The sequence below is a fragment of the Myotis yumanensis genome, unplaced genomic scaffold, assembly GCF_028538775.1.
Source record: "Myotis yumanensis isolate MYYU_CA2020_CCGP unplaced genomic scaffold, mMyoYum1.0.hap1 SCAF_2, whole genome shotgun sequence".
Lineage (NCBI taxonomy): Eukaryota > Metazoa > Chordata > Mammalia > Chiroptera > Vespertilionidae > Myotis > Myotis yumanensis.
The window spans coordinates 175,258,550-175,276,121 of NW_027223753.1; the positions used below are offsets into that span (position 1 = coordinate 175,258,550).

At 46.9% G+C, this 17,572-nt stretch overlaps 1 protein-coding gene across 2 annotated transcripts in view; it reads left to right on the forward strand.

The window, feature by feature from the left end:
- ABCC5 (ATP binding cassette subfamily C member 5) overlaps positions 1-14,546 on the forward strand; it is a 91,225-nt gene extending 76,679 nt beyond the window's left edge. For both annotated transcript variants that reach the window (XM_070406703.1, XM_070406704.1), the window contains exons 25-30: positions 709-898; positions 4,171-4,330; positions 9,416-9,494; positions 10,742-10,855; positions 11,241-11,405; positions 13,136-14,546. In XM_070406703.1, the coding sequence (XP_070262804.1) occupies positions 709-898; positions 4,171-4,330; positions 9,416-9,494; positions 10,742-10,855; positions 11,241-11,405; positions 13,136-13,237 (810 nt within the window). In that variant the 3' untranslated portion in view covers positions 13,238-14,546. The remainder of the gene's footprint in view (positions 1-708; positions 899-4,170; positions 4,331-9,415; positions 9,495-10,741; positions 10,856-11,240; positions 11,406-13,135) is intronic.
- Positions 14,547-17,572: the final 3,026 nt, after the last annotated feature.

The following is a 17,572-nucleotide window of genomic DNA, read 5'->3' on the forward strand; positions in this document are numbered from 1 at the left end:
CAGTCCGCAGGCCGACGCTCTATCTACTGAGCCAAACCGGTTTCGGCAAGTCACTTAGTCTTTTATATGTATAGGTAGTGGAAGATAGGGAAGGAGAGAGAATGAGAGAGAGAGAGACATCGATGTAAGAGACACACCTATTGGTTGCCTCCTGCACATGCCCTGACCAGGGTTGGGATCAAACTTGCAATCCAGGTACATGTCCTTGACCGGGAATCAAACCTGAGACCCTTTGGTGCATGGGCTGACGCTCCAACCACTGAGCTGCACCAGCCAGGGCTGATTACATGTTCAATAAATGTTACCTTTCTTTGGGTTTAAGTCAGTGGTTTCCAAATGGCAGAGTCCTGTTTTGAGTGTAATATTTTCAAACAATTCCAATAAGAACTGCAGGGTTGAAGAGGAATAGAAGGGCTCATGACCCCACCCTTGGCCTCCAAGGCAGTTTTGTGGAAGAAGTCCTTAAGACAGGAGGCAGTTTGAAGGTCAGTGCCCTGCTCAGCTGCTGCATAGCAGTAGCCACTGCAGAAAGAGTAGCCCTGGTGCTCTGTCCCTATCTAAGCATTTACCGCCGAGGGAGCTTTCACAGCAAGGGGCCCAGGCTCCCACTGCTCCTGTGTGGCGGCTATGGCTGTCCTGGTTTAACTTCTCTGTGACAAAGCGCCCGGCATCTGGGCCCGGCTGACCTGGCCACCTCTGTCTCCCCAGACTCTCTCTTTGGAAGCACCTGCCAGAATTAAGAACAAGGCTCCCCCCCCTGACTGGCCCCAGGAAGGAGAGGTGACCTTTGAGAACGCGGAGATGAGGTACCAAGAAAACCTGCCTCTGGTCCTGAAGAAAGTGTCCTTCACCATCAAACCCAAGGAGAAGATTGGCATCGTGGGGCGGACGGGGTCGGGTAAGGGCCCTGTCGGGGTTAAGTTTGTTGCCCACGCTTGTTGCTTATTGACTATGACTCTCCTCCCTTCAGACCAGGTCCCCAGTACATGCATGATTAGTGTGTCAGGTCTCACTGAAACCACTTCTCTAGGATTATTTTCAACCCTGCTTTTCTAACACTTCGTGTTTTTTCCGGTCATAAAAGTACACATTCTCACTGTGGAATACGTGCAACATACGGCAAATTACAAAGGCGAAACGCGCCCATACCTCCACGGCGCGGAGATAATTACTGTTAACATTTTAGTGGATATCTTCCAGGTGTTTTCTATCAACAAATACGTTTATGAAAAATGAGGTCATTTTACACTCACTGTTTCATGGCCTGCTTTCAAAAGCAGCAAGTATTTTCCATGTCAGTTGCTGCTCCTGGCGTGTTGTCTATGCAGCATGATATGGAATCCTGTTTTATGGGTCCCCGAGGTTTATATTGAGTAAGCTCCAGTCGTGGGCACTGAGGCTGCTGCCAGGGCTTACTGTTCTGAAGAGCCGGCAGTGGACGTCTTCCTTCTGTGAAGTCGGGTGTTCGCGGTCTCTGTGATGTATGGCCCCGGTGGCCTCCTGTATATCAGAGGCCAGCCCAGCTCTAAACAAGGACCCTCTGTCCCTTTGAAGACAGAAATTTGTTTCTTGTTCTGACATCAGTTGCAAATAACTAGAAAATAGGCCTTCCTTTTAGGCGTTTCACTTCACTCATGCTTAGAAGTGCATTGACCCTCGGTTTCTAGGGTCAAGACTTCAGTAATTTATTTCTTTCCTTCCTGAATAACGTTTCAGAATTGTGTCTTGTCTCCTTTCCCCTTTTGACCCTTGTATAGGGGTCTCTCTGAGGCAGTTCTCAGTAGCTTTCTGGGCTCCATGTTCCTTTTCATCAAAATTCTTCTAGCTTTTTTCCTGACCATTAAAAAACAAAACAAAAAAACACCTGGCATCTTTTCTGGCCAATTTACTTTAAAGAACCTGCCAAGAAGAAGAGAAAAAACCATTTCCTGCTCCCTGTTTGAAGGAATTACTTCATGTCAAAGCAGGAAGGTGTTTTGCACTGGCAAGAGCATGCTCCGCAGGGAGGGCGGCTACCCACGGCTCTCACTCTGCTCTCCCCCTCGGGCTCCCGCGGGTGCCCTGCTCTCCTGAGCGCTCTGACTGGTGACCCTCCTGTGACTTCCCTTTCACACGAGTAAGACAGACTGAAAATTTCACCAACACTTGAGTAAACCATAAGTAGTGACAGAAGAGAAACAAACAAAAATAAAATAATCATAAATAGCCTGACTTACAAAGTCTAGACTTTAATCCCAGTTCGCTTCTCCCAAGGCCCCTAGACCCTGGCCCTGCTGTGGTTGTGAGCACTTGGTTGCCTTTTTCACCAGCACATTCTGTCAGAGATTCAAAGAACTGTAAAGTCTCCCAGTCCAGGTGCTCCGAGCCGAGGCATCTCTTATTAGGATGGAACAAAATAACCTGTTATTTGAGCCCCATTCCTTTCTAAGCTTGGATCTTAAACTGCTCCCTTGGCACTGAGGGAGAGTTGCCCCCCCCCCCCCCACTTCCTGGGTAAGGGGCCACTCACCAGGCCCCCCCAATCCTGAATACAGCCAGTCACTTTTAGGAGGAGATGGCCTCCTTAACATCTGTCCTGCTACATGGGCTTAGGCTCCCAACTCATTTCTGGTAGATGGAATGGAGGAGTCCTGCCTTAGGAAGGGGAACATTTCTCTAGGTTCCCATTAGGAACAATATTGACAGCAGGGATGGATAGCTGTACACTCAGTGACCACTGAGTAGATGAAGTCTTAAGGCTCTCGTGAGAGGTCTTCCAGAGCGTGGAGACAGGAAGAGGGTGGGCATCTTGCAGCCAAGGAAGTGTGGTCTAACAGCTGAAACCCTGTAGTTCTCCATCTAAACCATGGGCCTGAGCTGCAAGGAAGTAGGTAGACAGCACTGTGTCAGGCTATTTCAGGGGTGCAGGGGACATTAGATAGAGCTTTTTAATGTTTATATGTTTTGACAGAGTCGTTTCAATTCTGAGAATCTATCCCAAGGAAGTCATCTGAGGTAGGAGCAAAGTTTGAGCACTGACACACGCCATCCTATATAATAAAAGGCTAATATGCAAATTTCCCCTTGACCGGGAGTTTGACCAGGGGGCGGGGCCAGCTGGCCAACCACCCTCAGCCCCTTCCCCTGGCCGGCCTGGCCCAATCGGCCCAGATCAGGGTGGCCGGCCAGACCCCACCCATGCACGAATTTGTGCACCGGGCCTCTAGCAACATTATAATAATACGTTTTAAATAAACTACACATCCAACATTAGAGGGCCGGATGAGTTAGAGTCATCCACAGGATGGGCTGTATTGCAGCCACCAAATTTTTATCTTGACAAGTTAATAATATGGTTGAGTGCTTGTTATGTCATGTTCACTGGGAAAAGCCATTACAACATCATGTCTCTAGTATGCTCTAACTCTGAGAAAAAGACTAAAAGGAAATGTGTCATAAATAACAGTAGGCATTATGAGAGATTGATGTGATCTTCTTGAATTACTTATATAACTTAACATGAAGATTCAAGTAAGAACAGCTGTTCTGCTTATCACAGTGACACTGAACTCATTGTTTTAGCCCCCAAACCTGCTTTTCTGCCACAGTTCCCTGTCTGGGCAGAGTCACCTCCAGCCGCTCATTGGCTCAGTCCAAAGCGTCCTTCCCATGTGTGTTTACCCAGCTCCTTCCATCCCCCAGCTGTTGCTACCGTGATGGAAGGTCTTGTCTTTTCTCTCTCAGCTACGTCAAAGGGACAAGAGAGAGGGCATCCTGTCCTCTGGTTTGCCCTCGCTCTTTGCCATGAGACCTCTGTTCTCCTCATTTTGCTGAGAAGCAGTAAACACTGTGCACCTGTTCCTAAGGTGAAAAGGAGGCATTTTTCCATTTTACTCTCATGGGAGTGTATGGGTCCTGCCCATTCCTTCTCGGACTGAGCTGCGTGATTTAAATGTATATGCTTAGTAGTTCAGGAAAATTCATCGGGTTTTCTGTTTGGTGGTGGTGGTGGTGGTGGTGGTGGTGGTGTGTGTGTGTGTTTCTGTCTCTCGCTATCATTTTATAATTTCTTGAGTTACTCAGTTGCAGTGATGACTGCATAGAAACGGAAAAGTAGATGATTCTGCCCTGAGAATAAACCGGTTTCATAAGTTGCTAATGGGCTACTCTTCTGTACGTCTCACTCATCAGGGAAGTCCTCCCTGGGCATGGCCCTCTTCCGCCTGGTGGAGTTGTCTGGAGGCTGCATCAAGATTGACGGAGTGAGAATCAGTGACATTGGCCTTGCTGACCTCCGAAGCAAACTCTCCATCATCCCTCAAGAGCCAGTGCTGTTCAGTGGGACTGTCAGGTGAGGACCCGAGCGCCCGTGTGTTTGTGCCTCATTTCAGGGCCAGGTGGGCATGTTAGAGCCTCCATCTGGGACCGAGATCTAGTGACCTCCCAGTCTAGTGCTTTTTCCACTGCGAAGGGCACCTCAGTAACACAACAGGGCGCGGGGGCCTGTCGCATGCTGATGGGGAAGTCAGAGGGATTGGGGCTCAGATCTTTCTCTGCTACTTCGGACAAGCTACTTGACACTCCTAAACTTGTTTCCTCATCCATGAAATGGGGATGTTATTAAGACCTGTTATTGTCAAGAGTGAATCAATTCATACAAATTATATAAGCACAGAGCCTAGCAAATGATGAACATTCAATAAACGGTAGAGCCATTACCACCATCGCCACCATCTCCCTCCATCCTTCACACACTCCTCTCCTCGGTGCACTCTAAGTCGCAATTCCACGCATTATTACTACTCATGTTTTTCTGTTTTCCAGTATTTTTCCCACCTTTAATGCTCTGGAATGATGCCTCTCTCTCTTGCAATCTGCCAGCATGCCAAAGATAAAATTCTTCTTGACCTGTTAAAATCGAAAGAAGGAAATACTAGTATATTGAATCCCATTTAATTTATCCTACCCTTAGCCTTAAGCTTTGCATCCTAAAAACAATGGGTTTCCATTATTTGTGTCTATTCCTATTCATGTTGCTTCTCTTTCTAAATAAAACAATTTTAACTATATAAGCAACCCAGATAGGACTTCATTTTTTTTATAATATATTTTTATTGGTTACAGAGAGGAAGGGAGAGGGAGAGAGAGATAGAAACATCAATGATGAGAGAGAATCATTGATCGGCTGCCTCCTGCAGACCCCCTACTGGGGATTGAGCCCACAACCCAGGCATGTGCCCTTAACCGGGAATCAAACCAGGGACCTTTCAGTCCGCAGGCCAACACTCTCTCCACTGAGCCAAACCAGCTAGGGCAGAACTTTTTTTTTTAAATCACTCTGAAAGTAATATTACCATTTCCTCTTTAATTTGAGCAGTTTCTCTTCCCCCCGCCCCCAAAATGGTACTAATCTAATTTAGAATAACCAAGGGCAGGGTTCACACTTGTCTGAATGGCATTTGAACTCACTCATTCAGGAGGTTTGGTAGATAAACTGAATTCTCACCTACTTTCATGTAGGGTCAACACTCCTGGGTGCGTTTATTTTGGCATTTCTCTAGAACACTGATGAATTTGGACAGTACAGACTGGACCTGTTGATCCAGTCATTCCCTTTGGGTGCTGAGATAACAAGGTCAAATAAGCAGTGTCAGGAGATAATTAGAATTTATTGAAGACTCAGATCTAAAATTAAGAAATTAGGAGTTATTGCCAAACCTGCTCTTCCTTCCTGTAGACCTCTCTATTTTTAGACGCTGCAGGAGCACCTTTGTGAATAAAATTGGCCTTATACTTTTTAGCTCAGGACAAAACCATACTTTTCTTAATGTTTTAATCATCATTTGGAAGAGCATTAGGATATAAGGCATGTTAAACTTCAGACTTCCCTTGAATATGCTGGCACCAAGAGGCCTGTGTTCATTTGAGAATTTGACAGCCCTTCACATGGGTCTGGAATCGGGGGCTTCTAGAATTCGTGGTAAAGAACTGACCTGCTGGTGTGTGCAGCTGGTGTTTGTAGAACATCGTGGAAGCACAGCTTTTGCGGGAGTCGGGGCCATTTGTTATCAGCTCCAGAGACTTGTTGCTCCTTGATGGACAAGCTCAGTAGTTGGTGTGCTAATGCCCTGAGTTTAGTTACTGAGCTCAGAGTGCTGCTTCTGGCATCAGCTGAGCAAACTTAGGAAATCATAAGTTTCACTTCTGCCATCTGTAATTTTGGTTTTCTTTTTTTCTTTTTTAAATATATTTCTATTGATTTCAGAGAGGAAAGGAGAGGGAGAGAGAGATAGAAACATCAATGATGAGAGAGAATCACTGACCTGCCGCCTCCTGCACCCCTACACTGGGGACCGAGCCCGCAACCCAGGCATGTGCTCTGACTGGGAATGGAACCGTGACCTTCTGGTTCATAGGTTGATGCTCAACACTGAGCCATGCTGGCCAGGCTGTAATTTTTTGCTTTTTAAATCAGTGATAGATACCGAGAACTTCTATCCTCCTCTAATCTCTCAGGTTTCTTCTAATTCCCAAACAACATTCAGCTTTTGGAGCTCTTTTGCTTTTCTCAGAAAATTAGAAAGCCTATGCCAGCGATGGCAAACCTTTTGAGCTCGGCGTGTCAGCGTTTTGAAAAACCCTAACTTAACTCTGGTGCCGTGTCACATATAGAAATTTTTTGATATTTGCAACCATAGTAAAACAAAGATTTATATTTTTGATATTTATTTTATATATTTAAATGCCATTTAACAAAGAAAAATCAACCAAAAAAATGAGTTCACGTGTCATAGGTTCGCCATCACTGGCCTATGCAATGAGTTTCGCAGAGCAAGGGAAGGATGATCAGCTGTTTCCTCAGCTTCCTCCTGAGACTCCGAATTTGGAGATATATCTCCACCACCATTAACCAGCATTATGGGTGAGAACATCTCCTTGAGATGCCAACATGCAGTTAAAACATATAAAGAACACTTAGAGGGGCCGGCCAGTGTGGCTCTTGTTTTTCTTTTTTCCTTTTGACAGTCTTAGTCCCTGTGGAACTGTTGTATAAAAAGGCAATTTCACAGTTTTAGATGATCAACAAACCGCCTCTCCTTTAATTAAGAGGGCTCTTCCTAGCTGGCATCCCTGTAGAGATCAGTCTTCCCCATCCAGACCATTCACAGGTAGGACTTCATCAGAACGATTTCTGGTCCTGGTGTTCCAAGTTCCTGGGATGATTGTGTCCCTTGGAAATTGCATTGACTATATGGGTTAGAAACCACCAATACTGGAACCAAGGCATCTGATGTGTCCACATGGACCTTGGCAGTTTAACAGCTGCCAGTTATTGAGCATCCTCGCTGTTCCAGGCACTGTACGCATACTCTAAACCTACGCAGCCATTTCACTATGTCCCTGTTATACAGAAGAGGAAACCGAGGAGTAATTTGTCCAAAGTCACGCAGATGGTAGGAGGCAGAGCAGGGGTTGACCCCAGTCTGTTCGGATTCTCTGTGTGTACACACTCTCTCTCCACGAACTGCTCTTTGTCTCTGTTATTACTGAAAGTACTTAAAAGTTGTGACAGCCTGGCTCAGTGGGGGTTGAGCATCAACCTATGAACCAGGAGGTTCAATACCTGGTCAGGGCACATGTCCAGGTTGTGGGCTCGATCCCCAGTGTGGGGTGTGCAGGAGGCAGCCAATCAAAGATTCTCTCTCATCGGTGATGTTTTTATCTCTCCCTCTCCCTTCCTCTCTGAGATCAATAAAAATATGCAGTATTTTTTTTTTTAAGTAGTGACATAGTAATACCTCTTATTAGGAGTCAGATAATGATAGGAATAAATTTTTTTATTTATACAAAAAATAGATGGTGTACATGGGATACAACAGTGAACAAGATCCAGACAGGGATTCTGTTCGGTGTGCAGAGAGACAAAGGGACAGGGTGATGCGTGCCCTAAGGGTGAGCATGGAGACACCTCATCCAGGCCTGAAGGCTCAGGAGACACTTCCTAAAGGCAGCATCTGAGCTGAGACCTGAGGGACAAGAAGGAATCATAGCCAAGAAGTAAAACCACGGTCATGATAGCTGTCACATACACAGTGCCAGCCCTCTGCAGGCCCTCCCACAAGTGCTTTACGCACATGAAACATAGTAATCCTCACACACACAGTCCTCACAAAGCCTTTTGAGGAGGTGGTCCTTTATCCTGTCTTACACCTGAGGAACTGGGACGTAGAGTAGCTAGGCTGACTTGGCCAAGTGCACACAGTTGTGATTGATAGGCTTTGTATAGGAATCAGGCAGTCTGGCTCCAGAGTCCTTGCTTTTACCAGTGTCTCTCCAGCACAAGGGTGAGGAACGGTGAGCATGTCGCAAGCGGAGGGAGTGCACCTGTGCAAAGGGCCCGCGGTACAGAGAGCAGGGTCGGGCAGAGCCTCCCAGCGACGGCCCAGAGGACACAGACGCGGTGTGCGCCTGCCATCTCCTCTGCCCCAGCAGCGCTCCTCTGTGATGTGAGCCTGCTTGCGTTCGCATGCCTGGGGTTAGTGGCCCTAGACATGGGCACAAACATGGCACACATCTGAGGTTCTCCCAGGGATGTTCCCATATGCCAAGCAAGATTTAGGAGCAAAGCAAATTGTACCTTAATCCTTTCCGATTACCAGACTTACAAAACTTCATGTTGGGATTGAGACGAGACTCCCCACATCAGTGTAACATCCCATTTCCACCGAATTCCTGTTCCACCACTGCCCTACCCTCGTCCTCCAGGACAGAGAATGTCTGTAACATTCCCTGCAATGCCTAGGCCTATTTTGATATCCGTGATTTCCATGCGGCAGATACTGTGGGGACAGTAAACAGGAATAGACCTCAGGCTGGTTTTCTGAACAGGAGGAAAGGAAGTCCTTCCTCTTCGCTTGCCCTTTCCTCTCTCATTCCCTCCGCCTTCCGCTGGGTCAGCTCGTTTTCCCGGTCAGCTAGCTGTCAGGTCCCTGCTCTCCCCCTGGTGCGTAGGAAGGAAGAGAGCGTCTCCCTGTGCATGCAGGGAGATGTATTTTAACATGTATGTGCTAGGGAAAAATCTGGCATGTATGCCGAAGTGCTAACACCTTTTGTTTCTAGGGATCTGACTAGAGATGATGAAAACACATATTGGCTTGTGTTTTGTGATTTGCATGTCTATATTTCTTAATTTTTCTATATAACTGTTATAAAAGTAAAAATAACATTTTATAAAGAAGAAATTCTGTTCTCAGAGATCGTCCTGCCTGGGGCAGGCATCAGCGTCCACCTCTGGCTGCTTAGGGGATGAGCCCTCTGTGACCTTAGGGGGTGTAAGCCCTTTTCCCGTGCTTGTTTAGACTTTTACCCCGACAGCCTTCGCAGGGTGGTGCGTACATGAGGGATCCCTGACACGTTCCTCTGTGTTTCTCTCTAGATCAAACTTGGATCCCTTCAGCCAGTACACAGAAGACCAGATCTGGGACGCCCTGGAGAGGACGCACATGAAGGAATGTGTAAGAAGCCAGGGCGAGCGATGCTGTGGGCACTGCCCAGCCTGCCCGGCTGCTTCCGTCCAGCCTGGTCTGTCCTCCACCGCCAGCGTATCTGTGGAGGAACACTCTTGAGCAGGACTTCTCAGACATCCCAGAAAGGGCATAAAAGTGGATATTTCCTGCCCCCCACCTCCTCCCTCTACCCCCACGCCCATGATCATATTACCCTTTTCCCACCCATTGACCGAAGACATGTCCATGACAACTACTCAGAATTCAGTAATGCTTTTACATTAACTTCTACTTTATTAATCGTAACAGTACAGCCGGCTTTTGGGGTTTTTTTGTGTTTTTTTTTAAATATATTTTATTGATTTTTTACAGAGAGGAAGGGAGAGAGATAGAGAGTTAGAAACATCGATGAGAGAGAAACATCGATCAGCTGCCTCCTGCACATCTCCTACTGGGGATGTGCCAGCAACCCAGGTACATGCCCCTGACCGGAATCGAACCTGGGACCCTTGAGTCTGCAGGCCGACGCTCTATCCACTGAGCCAAACCGGTTTTGGCTACAGCCGGCTTTTGAAGTATCTTTCTGTGTGCAAGAGAGATATCATTTATTGAGTCCGCAGAAAGCACGCAGTAGGCTCGTGGATTCACAGATCTCTGCAGGGTGCTCGGCAGGCCCCTCCAGGGGCCACAGTCTGCAGATGGACATCCCTCCTGGAGGAGGGTGTGCGTGCCTTTGCTTAAGTCAAACTCAGGACCCCTTGCCCTAACTCAACTAGATCAGCTCTGCTTTTCTCTCTTTTAGATTGAGCTTTCTCAAATAATTTCATTTGAAGACTAGCTTGCGTAGCTTACAAAAAGAAAAGTTTGATAGCCATGGGCCTAGAGCTTTAGACTTAGGAAAGACAGCAGTTTTATTTTCCCCATTTCTTATTGCACGACCAACTTTTCAGTGGCTCAAAAATTAGGACCACTGTCTGCCAGGATTTGGGGACATGACAATATTGGAATTTCTGGGGCATTTTGAGAGTAGGAGACTAACAGAATAGTATATTTGAAATAGGGGGTCCTAGAAAACCTGGGTCCTGGTCACGTGACCATCACACCTGCACCTTCTTTCTAGGTGAGCCAGGTTCTCAGCTAGTATTCCTCCTTCTGTTCCAGAATAATTTACCTTTGCTACTGGATTTTTGGCAAAAGCTAGGGTGTTTTCCCCCTCACTTTTGGACCCTTCTCATTTCTACTTTCTTTCTTCCTAGATTGCTCAGCTACCTCTGAAACTTGAATCTGAAGTGCTAGAGAATGGGGAGAACTTCTCAGTGGGGGAACGCCAGCTCTTATGCATAGCAAGAGCCTTGCTCCGTCACTGCAAGGTGCGGCGGTTTGGTGGGAGCTGGGGGAGGGAAGGGAAGGGACAGGAGAGAACAGGGAGGTGGAGGAGCACCCTTCCCTGTGGCACGTGGTCTGAAGGCATTCCTGGCTCCCAGCACTGTGCACTTTTAAGAGAATGCCCAGAGGTGTTTCTTGATTAACCTTGACACAATTTGGGTATATGGGTGGGTTTGTTTTTTTTTAAATATGTTTTTATTGATTTCAGAGAAGAAGGGAGAGGGAGAGATAGAAACATCAATGATGAGAGAGAATATAAATAATGTATGGTATAAAATTCAAATGCTAAAATACTTTTTAGGAAAATCTAAATTAACCAGAATGCTTAAGGAACTGGTTGGATCCTCTTTCTCCTCTCTTCCCTGGCAGATTCTGATTCTAGATGAAGCCACAGCTGCCATGGACACGGAGACAGACCTACTGATCCAAGAGACCGTCCGAGAAGCGTTTGCCGACTGCACTATGCTGACGATTGCCCACCGCCTGCATACGGTCCTAGGCTCTGATAGGATTATGGTGCTGGCCCAGGGACAGGTACTGAGGCATGTGGCCTTGTCTGGGAGGACGGGGCTGATTGCCTCTGAGGGTGGTTCTGAACATTTAGAAAAGCACCCATAGCAGCTCTAGTCCAGTCTATTTGGAGAGAGATACAGCCTCCTCCCAACAAGGCACTGAATTTGAGGCACTCCTGGGTTCTTGTTTTGCTTTACTACCTGTTATTTTGTTGCTTGAAAATAGGGGCACACTGACTTAGGTCAGCGAGCAAGTTTAGTTAGTAATTAATTCACATAGATAACAATTGCCCAAGGCGTGTTGAGACCAGCCACCAGGTGTCGTTTGCTTTTTGCAATCACATAGGGGTGCCAAACTTGTATCCTGCTATTCTAAGCTTCCCCACAACCTGGCCCAGCCATGCCTTCTTCATTTCCCTCTCGTTCCTTGCAAGTGCTGTTAGCCACAATCTTGCATCCCCTAAGCTTTTCCATCTTCTGTGTCTACGCATACAGTTCCACCTACCTAAAACGTCCTTTCCCCTTCTTTCCTTTCCCATATCTACCTGCTTACAGCCTGCCTGTCTCAAGAAAGCCAGTGTCTCCCTGTCCACACATAGTGCAGTATCTGCTCTAGCACCCAGCCTCCTACCCTCCTGCAGCCAGTCCGAAGGAAGGATGCTTTGTCCTTAGGCCTGTCTCCCCTGGGCCGATCCTTTCCTAGAGACCTCCCCTTTCATCTCCTGGCAAAGGTGTGTCCATGCCTTTGCCCTGCAGAAGGGAGGCTGGGAAGTATGTGGCATTTTCAGCCACATCCTGGGAGGCAGGTCCTGCCAGGATGTCATGCACTTTCCTACTGCAATATGGATTCCAGTGGCTGCATAGAAGTCCATCATAGGACTGGATAATTGACTGAGTCTATCCTTTACTCACTTTTTTTCTTTTTCTGCTTTTATTGATTGATTTCAGAGAGAAAGGGAGAGGGAGAGAGAGATAGAAACATCGATGATGAGAGAGAATCATTGATCGGCTGCCTCCTGCATGCCCCCTACTGGGGATCAAGCCCGCAACCTGTGCCTGTGCCCTTGACTGGAATTGAACCTGGGACCCTTCGGTCGCAAGCTGATGCTCTATCCACTGAGCCAAACTGGCTAGGGCTTCACTTCTTTTTTTAAAATTACTGATTTTTAGAGAGGAAGAGGAAGGGGGGCAGAGAGACAGAGAGAGGGAGCGAAAAACATCCATTTGTTCCACTTATCTATGCATTCATTGGTTGACCCTTGTATGTGCCCTGACCGGAGAGATCGAATCCACAACTTTGGTGTATCAAGATGACGCTCTAACCAACTGAGCTACCCGGCCAGAACTCTCACTTCCTTTTATTTTTCTACCAAGTAGGTCTCCTGAGCTGTTCCTTTTCCATCTATAGGTTTAGATCAGCTTGCATAACTAGATGCCATTTGCCTGCTAAGCCTTTGACTTGTGCTGCCGTGGGTTCCCCGACAGCCTGTACTATCTTGTCGATCGATTCCTGCATACCTAAGGCTGAAAGAATTAGGCGAAGGGGGTCTAGAGGTGTTTCTCTCCAACCTTTCCCTGGTACCCTGGTTAGTTTAAAAAAATAAAAATAAAAAGGAGCCCATTTGGACACGGCAGAGCTCGTCGCATTGTCACCCTGATTCCATCCTCAAGGGGCTTTTGGGCTTGCCCCGCTTCCTGAACAGTGTGCCCTCGAATCACATCCTGATGCCATGCCCTCTCCTTCCTTTGCAGGTAGTGGAGTTCGACACCCCATCGGTCCTTCTGTCCAATGACAGCTCCCGGTTCTATGCCATGTTTGCTGCTACAGAGAACAAGGTCGCTGTCAAGGGCTGACTCCTCCCGCGCCGCCTCAGTCTCTTTCCTCTGGAGCGTCGCCACCCCGGGGCCCGCGCTCGCCCTGTCCAGCCGAAACCTTGCCTTTCCCGATTTTACCTTTCGCACAGCAGTTCAGGATCGGCTTGTGTGTTTCACTTGTAGGGAGAGTCCTATTTTGATTATTGTATTGACTCCAGATTCACGTAAACAGACTTTAGTTTTTGTTTTTAATTGCACTCTAAAAGGTTCAGGGAACCGTTATTATAAATGTATCAGAGGCCTATAATGAAGCTTTCTACGTGTAGCTGTATCTATATATATATATATATATATATAAACCTGTACATAGCCTATATTTACAGTGAAAATGTAAGCTGTTTATTTTATATTAAAATGAGCACTGTGCTAATAACAGTGCAGATTCCTTTCTATCGTTTTTGTACAGTTTGCTGCACTGGAGATCTGGTTTTGCTATTAGACGACAGAAAGGGGAGCATATTGTTCTTTGCCAGCTGGTTGTTTCATGGCGCCAGGTTTCCTGGGTGTCCAAAAAGGAAGACGTGTGGCAATGGTGGGCCCTGCAGCGGCCCCCTCTGCCGCCTCCCCACAGCCACTCCGGGCCGGGGCGGTGCCGAGGCCCCGCTGGAGGCCGTGCAGAGCGCCGTGGATTCTCAGGGCTCCTGCCTTCTGTCCTGGTGTCACCTCCCTGTTTCCGTCAGGAGAGCAGTGGGGCAAGCCCCCCACCCCCCTTTCCCTCCCTGCCTTCCTCTTCTTGCTGTTGTTTCTAAACAAGAATCAAGTCTCTTCACAGAGTGTCCCACTGCCTCAGGTTCCGCACGCTGGCCACTGCACAGAGCTCCGGCTCCCACACCCGTCGGCTCCCAGCCCCGGGGCCGACCGCTGCTTTTTCCGGGGGTCCTTCTTCATTTGCCTGGTCTGCGCCTCCACAGTTCAGTGACAGGGTTCAGGATTTCGTGGGTCTTCTTTTCTCACTGCAGATGTCGCACAGTCTCCTCCTCTCTCCAAAGTCCGCGACTTCAAGCAGCTCTTGCTACTCAGTGTCTCGCACTGGTGTGGAAGTCTTTGTACTGTAAAGAGACCTACCTCAGGTTGCTGATTGCCGTGTGGTTCGGTGTGTTTCTGCAAACCCCCTGTGTGCCGTGGGGCCAGCAGCTCAGGTGGGCGTGGTCGCTGCTGTCATCAGTTGAATGGTCAGCGTTGCATGTCGTGACCAACTAGACATTCTGTTGCCTTAGCATGTTTGCTGAACACCTTGTGGAAACAAAAACCTGGAAAAGTGAATAAAGTTATTTTGGATTTTATAAAACTCTTGGTGTATAAACTAGTTCTCTGGGAAGGGAGCAGGGTGTCTTTGAGTGACGGGAATTCCAGAGGCGGGCTCTTGAGTATCCGGCGATGGAGTTACGTCTGAGAAGGGCCAGGAGCAGAGCTGGTTGGTTGCCAGGGACACGGGGCCCAGCAGGCCTGACATCCCCTGGTGGGCCCTGGCCCCTAAGACTGTGTCACCAAATACAGCTCCCGTGCTGCCAAGGAGCGGGTTGGGCGTGGGCAGGGCAATGCTTGGGCGAGGTGGGCGGTTGTGGTGAAATATATTTCAAATGAACAGTTGGTTAAGGGTTCTCAGCAATTCAAACAACATAACTGCCTTTTTGGCCAATTCATTCAGCTTACTTCATTGAGAATTAAGTACCCATCCAAAAGGGTAATCATTACGGACTTTCTCGATAGAGTGCATTGAATGCAGCCAAGAAGCTTTTAACCTGCTTGGTACCGGTTCTGCCGACCATCAGCAGGGATCACCCCCTGAACCCAGCCTTTTCGTAAACTGCTGTCTTGGGAACACAGAGGCTTGACTCTAAAGTTAAAATTTTCCTCCCACATTTTGAGTGCTCAGGAGCCACGTGGCCTGCGGCTACTGTGTTGGACACAGATGCAGAACATGCCCATCGCTGCAGGGAGTTCTGTTGGACGGCACTGACATGAACACGCACTTCCGTTGATGCCTGGACTTACCTTCCCAGAGGGGAACAGGCAGCGAAAGGGCCTCCTGGTCCTTGTCCTGTTCAAGCTCTGCTGCACTGGGACTCACTCCCCCTCCTGTCAGCTCTGTTCTCATCTCGGGTGCCCTCCCACCTCTCTTAACCTGCTTTGCTCTCTTAAAGGAAAGCTTTTTCCTGCCTCTGCCCACTCCCTTTTCTCTCTGCACAGATTCTTTCCCTCCCACAGGTGTAGTGACAAAGCTTCCACTGTGGGCTTGGCCCCTCCTTGGTACCAGCCTCCAGCTGCCTGCTAAGTGCCTCCACTGGGCATCACCGGTGCCTCAGCTTCTTGAAAATCAGTGCTTCTTTAGTAGTACCATTGTCCTCTGGAGTCTATCAGGCTAGAAGTCTTGAGTTAATTTACTCTCCTTCCCCTTCCCAATAAATTCAGTCACTCCAGGTCCTATGCATCACCACCACCCCTTTCTCCTTCCCTCTGTTCATAATATAATTATAGCCTCATGGTCTCCATGCCTTGATGCCCCTCTCTGAACCATTGTATTTACTACTGGCAATATGGAAACCAAAAATGTAAGTTGGTGAAATACTTTATAGCCCAAGTGCCCATTGGTATAAAGAGGCTGTGGTGCATTTACACAATGGAATACTACTTGGCCATAAAAAAGAAGAAAGGCTTGCCTTTTGCGACAGTATGAACAGACCTGAAGGTTATTATGCTTCGTGAGATAAGCCAGTCAGAGAAAGACAAGTATCATATGATCTCCTATGTGGAATCTAATGAACAAAACAAACTGATGAATAAAATAGAAACAGGCATGGGTACATGGAGCAGACTGACAGCTGTTTGGGGCAGGAGGCAGGGGTGCACAGGACTAGATGAAAGAAAGTGAAGGGGTTAGACAAAAAACATATAGATAACACATAGACACAGACAACAGTGTGGTGATGGCCAGAGGAAAGGGGGTTGGGGGTAGGTGGAGGTGGAGGTGGGCCAAGTGAGGATACGTGGGGTCGGAAAGAGACTTTGCTTTGGGTGATGGGCGCACGAGCAGTGTGCAGATGATGTTTTGTTGAGTTGTACACTTGAAACCTGCATGGTTTTGTGAACCAGTGTCACCCCAATAAATTCAATTTTAACAAATAAATTTTTAAAAAAGAGACTAAGGGTTTAAAAAATCTTCAGGGCACAGACAGTTGCTTGTAGAGTGGCCCATATTCCTTAGCCTGGCAGTCAGGGTGTGCGTTATTTGGCTCCAACCCTCCTTTTCTACTCAGTATTCCTAAAAGTAGGCCAATATTATCACACTTTTAAATCTTTGTAATTTTCTCAGCTTGGAATCCCTGGTCATCTTATCAAACAAAAGCATATTTTTGTTTTTAAACTCAGTTCAGATACTATGCCCTCCACAAGGCCTTTCTCTTCCAACCAAATTTCTCTGTGTTCCTACAGCCCTTCGCTTTCACATCTACTTAAGGTTTATTTGCTTTTACTTTGCATATTATAGTTGATTTTTTAAAATATTTCTGCCCATGAATTTAAACTTCGTGGAGGCAGTAAATCATCTTATTTTTGTGTACCTTATCATTTCTGACTTACGTATTATGTTTTACATATAATAAGAGCCTAATAAGTATCACACTACACAACTAACCCTTGAATAGTGCCTATCCATGGATGTTCAAAGAATATTTGTTAAAAGAAGTAAGTGTTGTAGACTTCCATTTTGGTCATTTGAATTTGATCACTTCAAAGAGACAAAAAAAGTGGCATCAAGGAAAAGAAACCTTTATGAGGAATGACTTCAGGAAAACCAAAAAAGAGAATACCCAGTGTTTGGGGAATTGCTTAGTGACATGACAGCTCCTTCCTAATTGATCACCTAGAAATAAGGCCTAGCATTGAGTCAAGGGGGCACTGAAAGGCTGAGCTAACTGAAGTCTCACTCACACTGATCATTGCCTGCACTGTTGTGCGCCATATTTCTTTTAATAACTTTCTCCTTATAATAAAAGTAATGCATGCAGAAAGGTGCAATGAAGAAACCAAAAACTGCCTGTACCCATTTTGGAAGTGGAACCTCCAGCCTCAGCCACCCCAGCTGATGTCACATAGATCAGAGATGAACCACCAGCTGAGCCCTTCCCAAATCCCTGAGCAAAATAAAATGTTTTTTAAAGCCACTACAGTACAGTTGGGGGTAGTTATACAACACTACTGAGGTACCCATCACCCCCAAATAGTCAAAGTTATATTGGTGTATCCTTTCTAGCTTTTTCTAATCTATATATATATATATATATATATATATATATATATATATAATATAATATA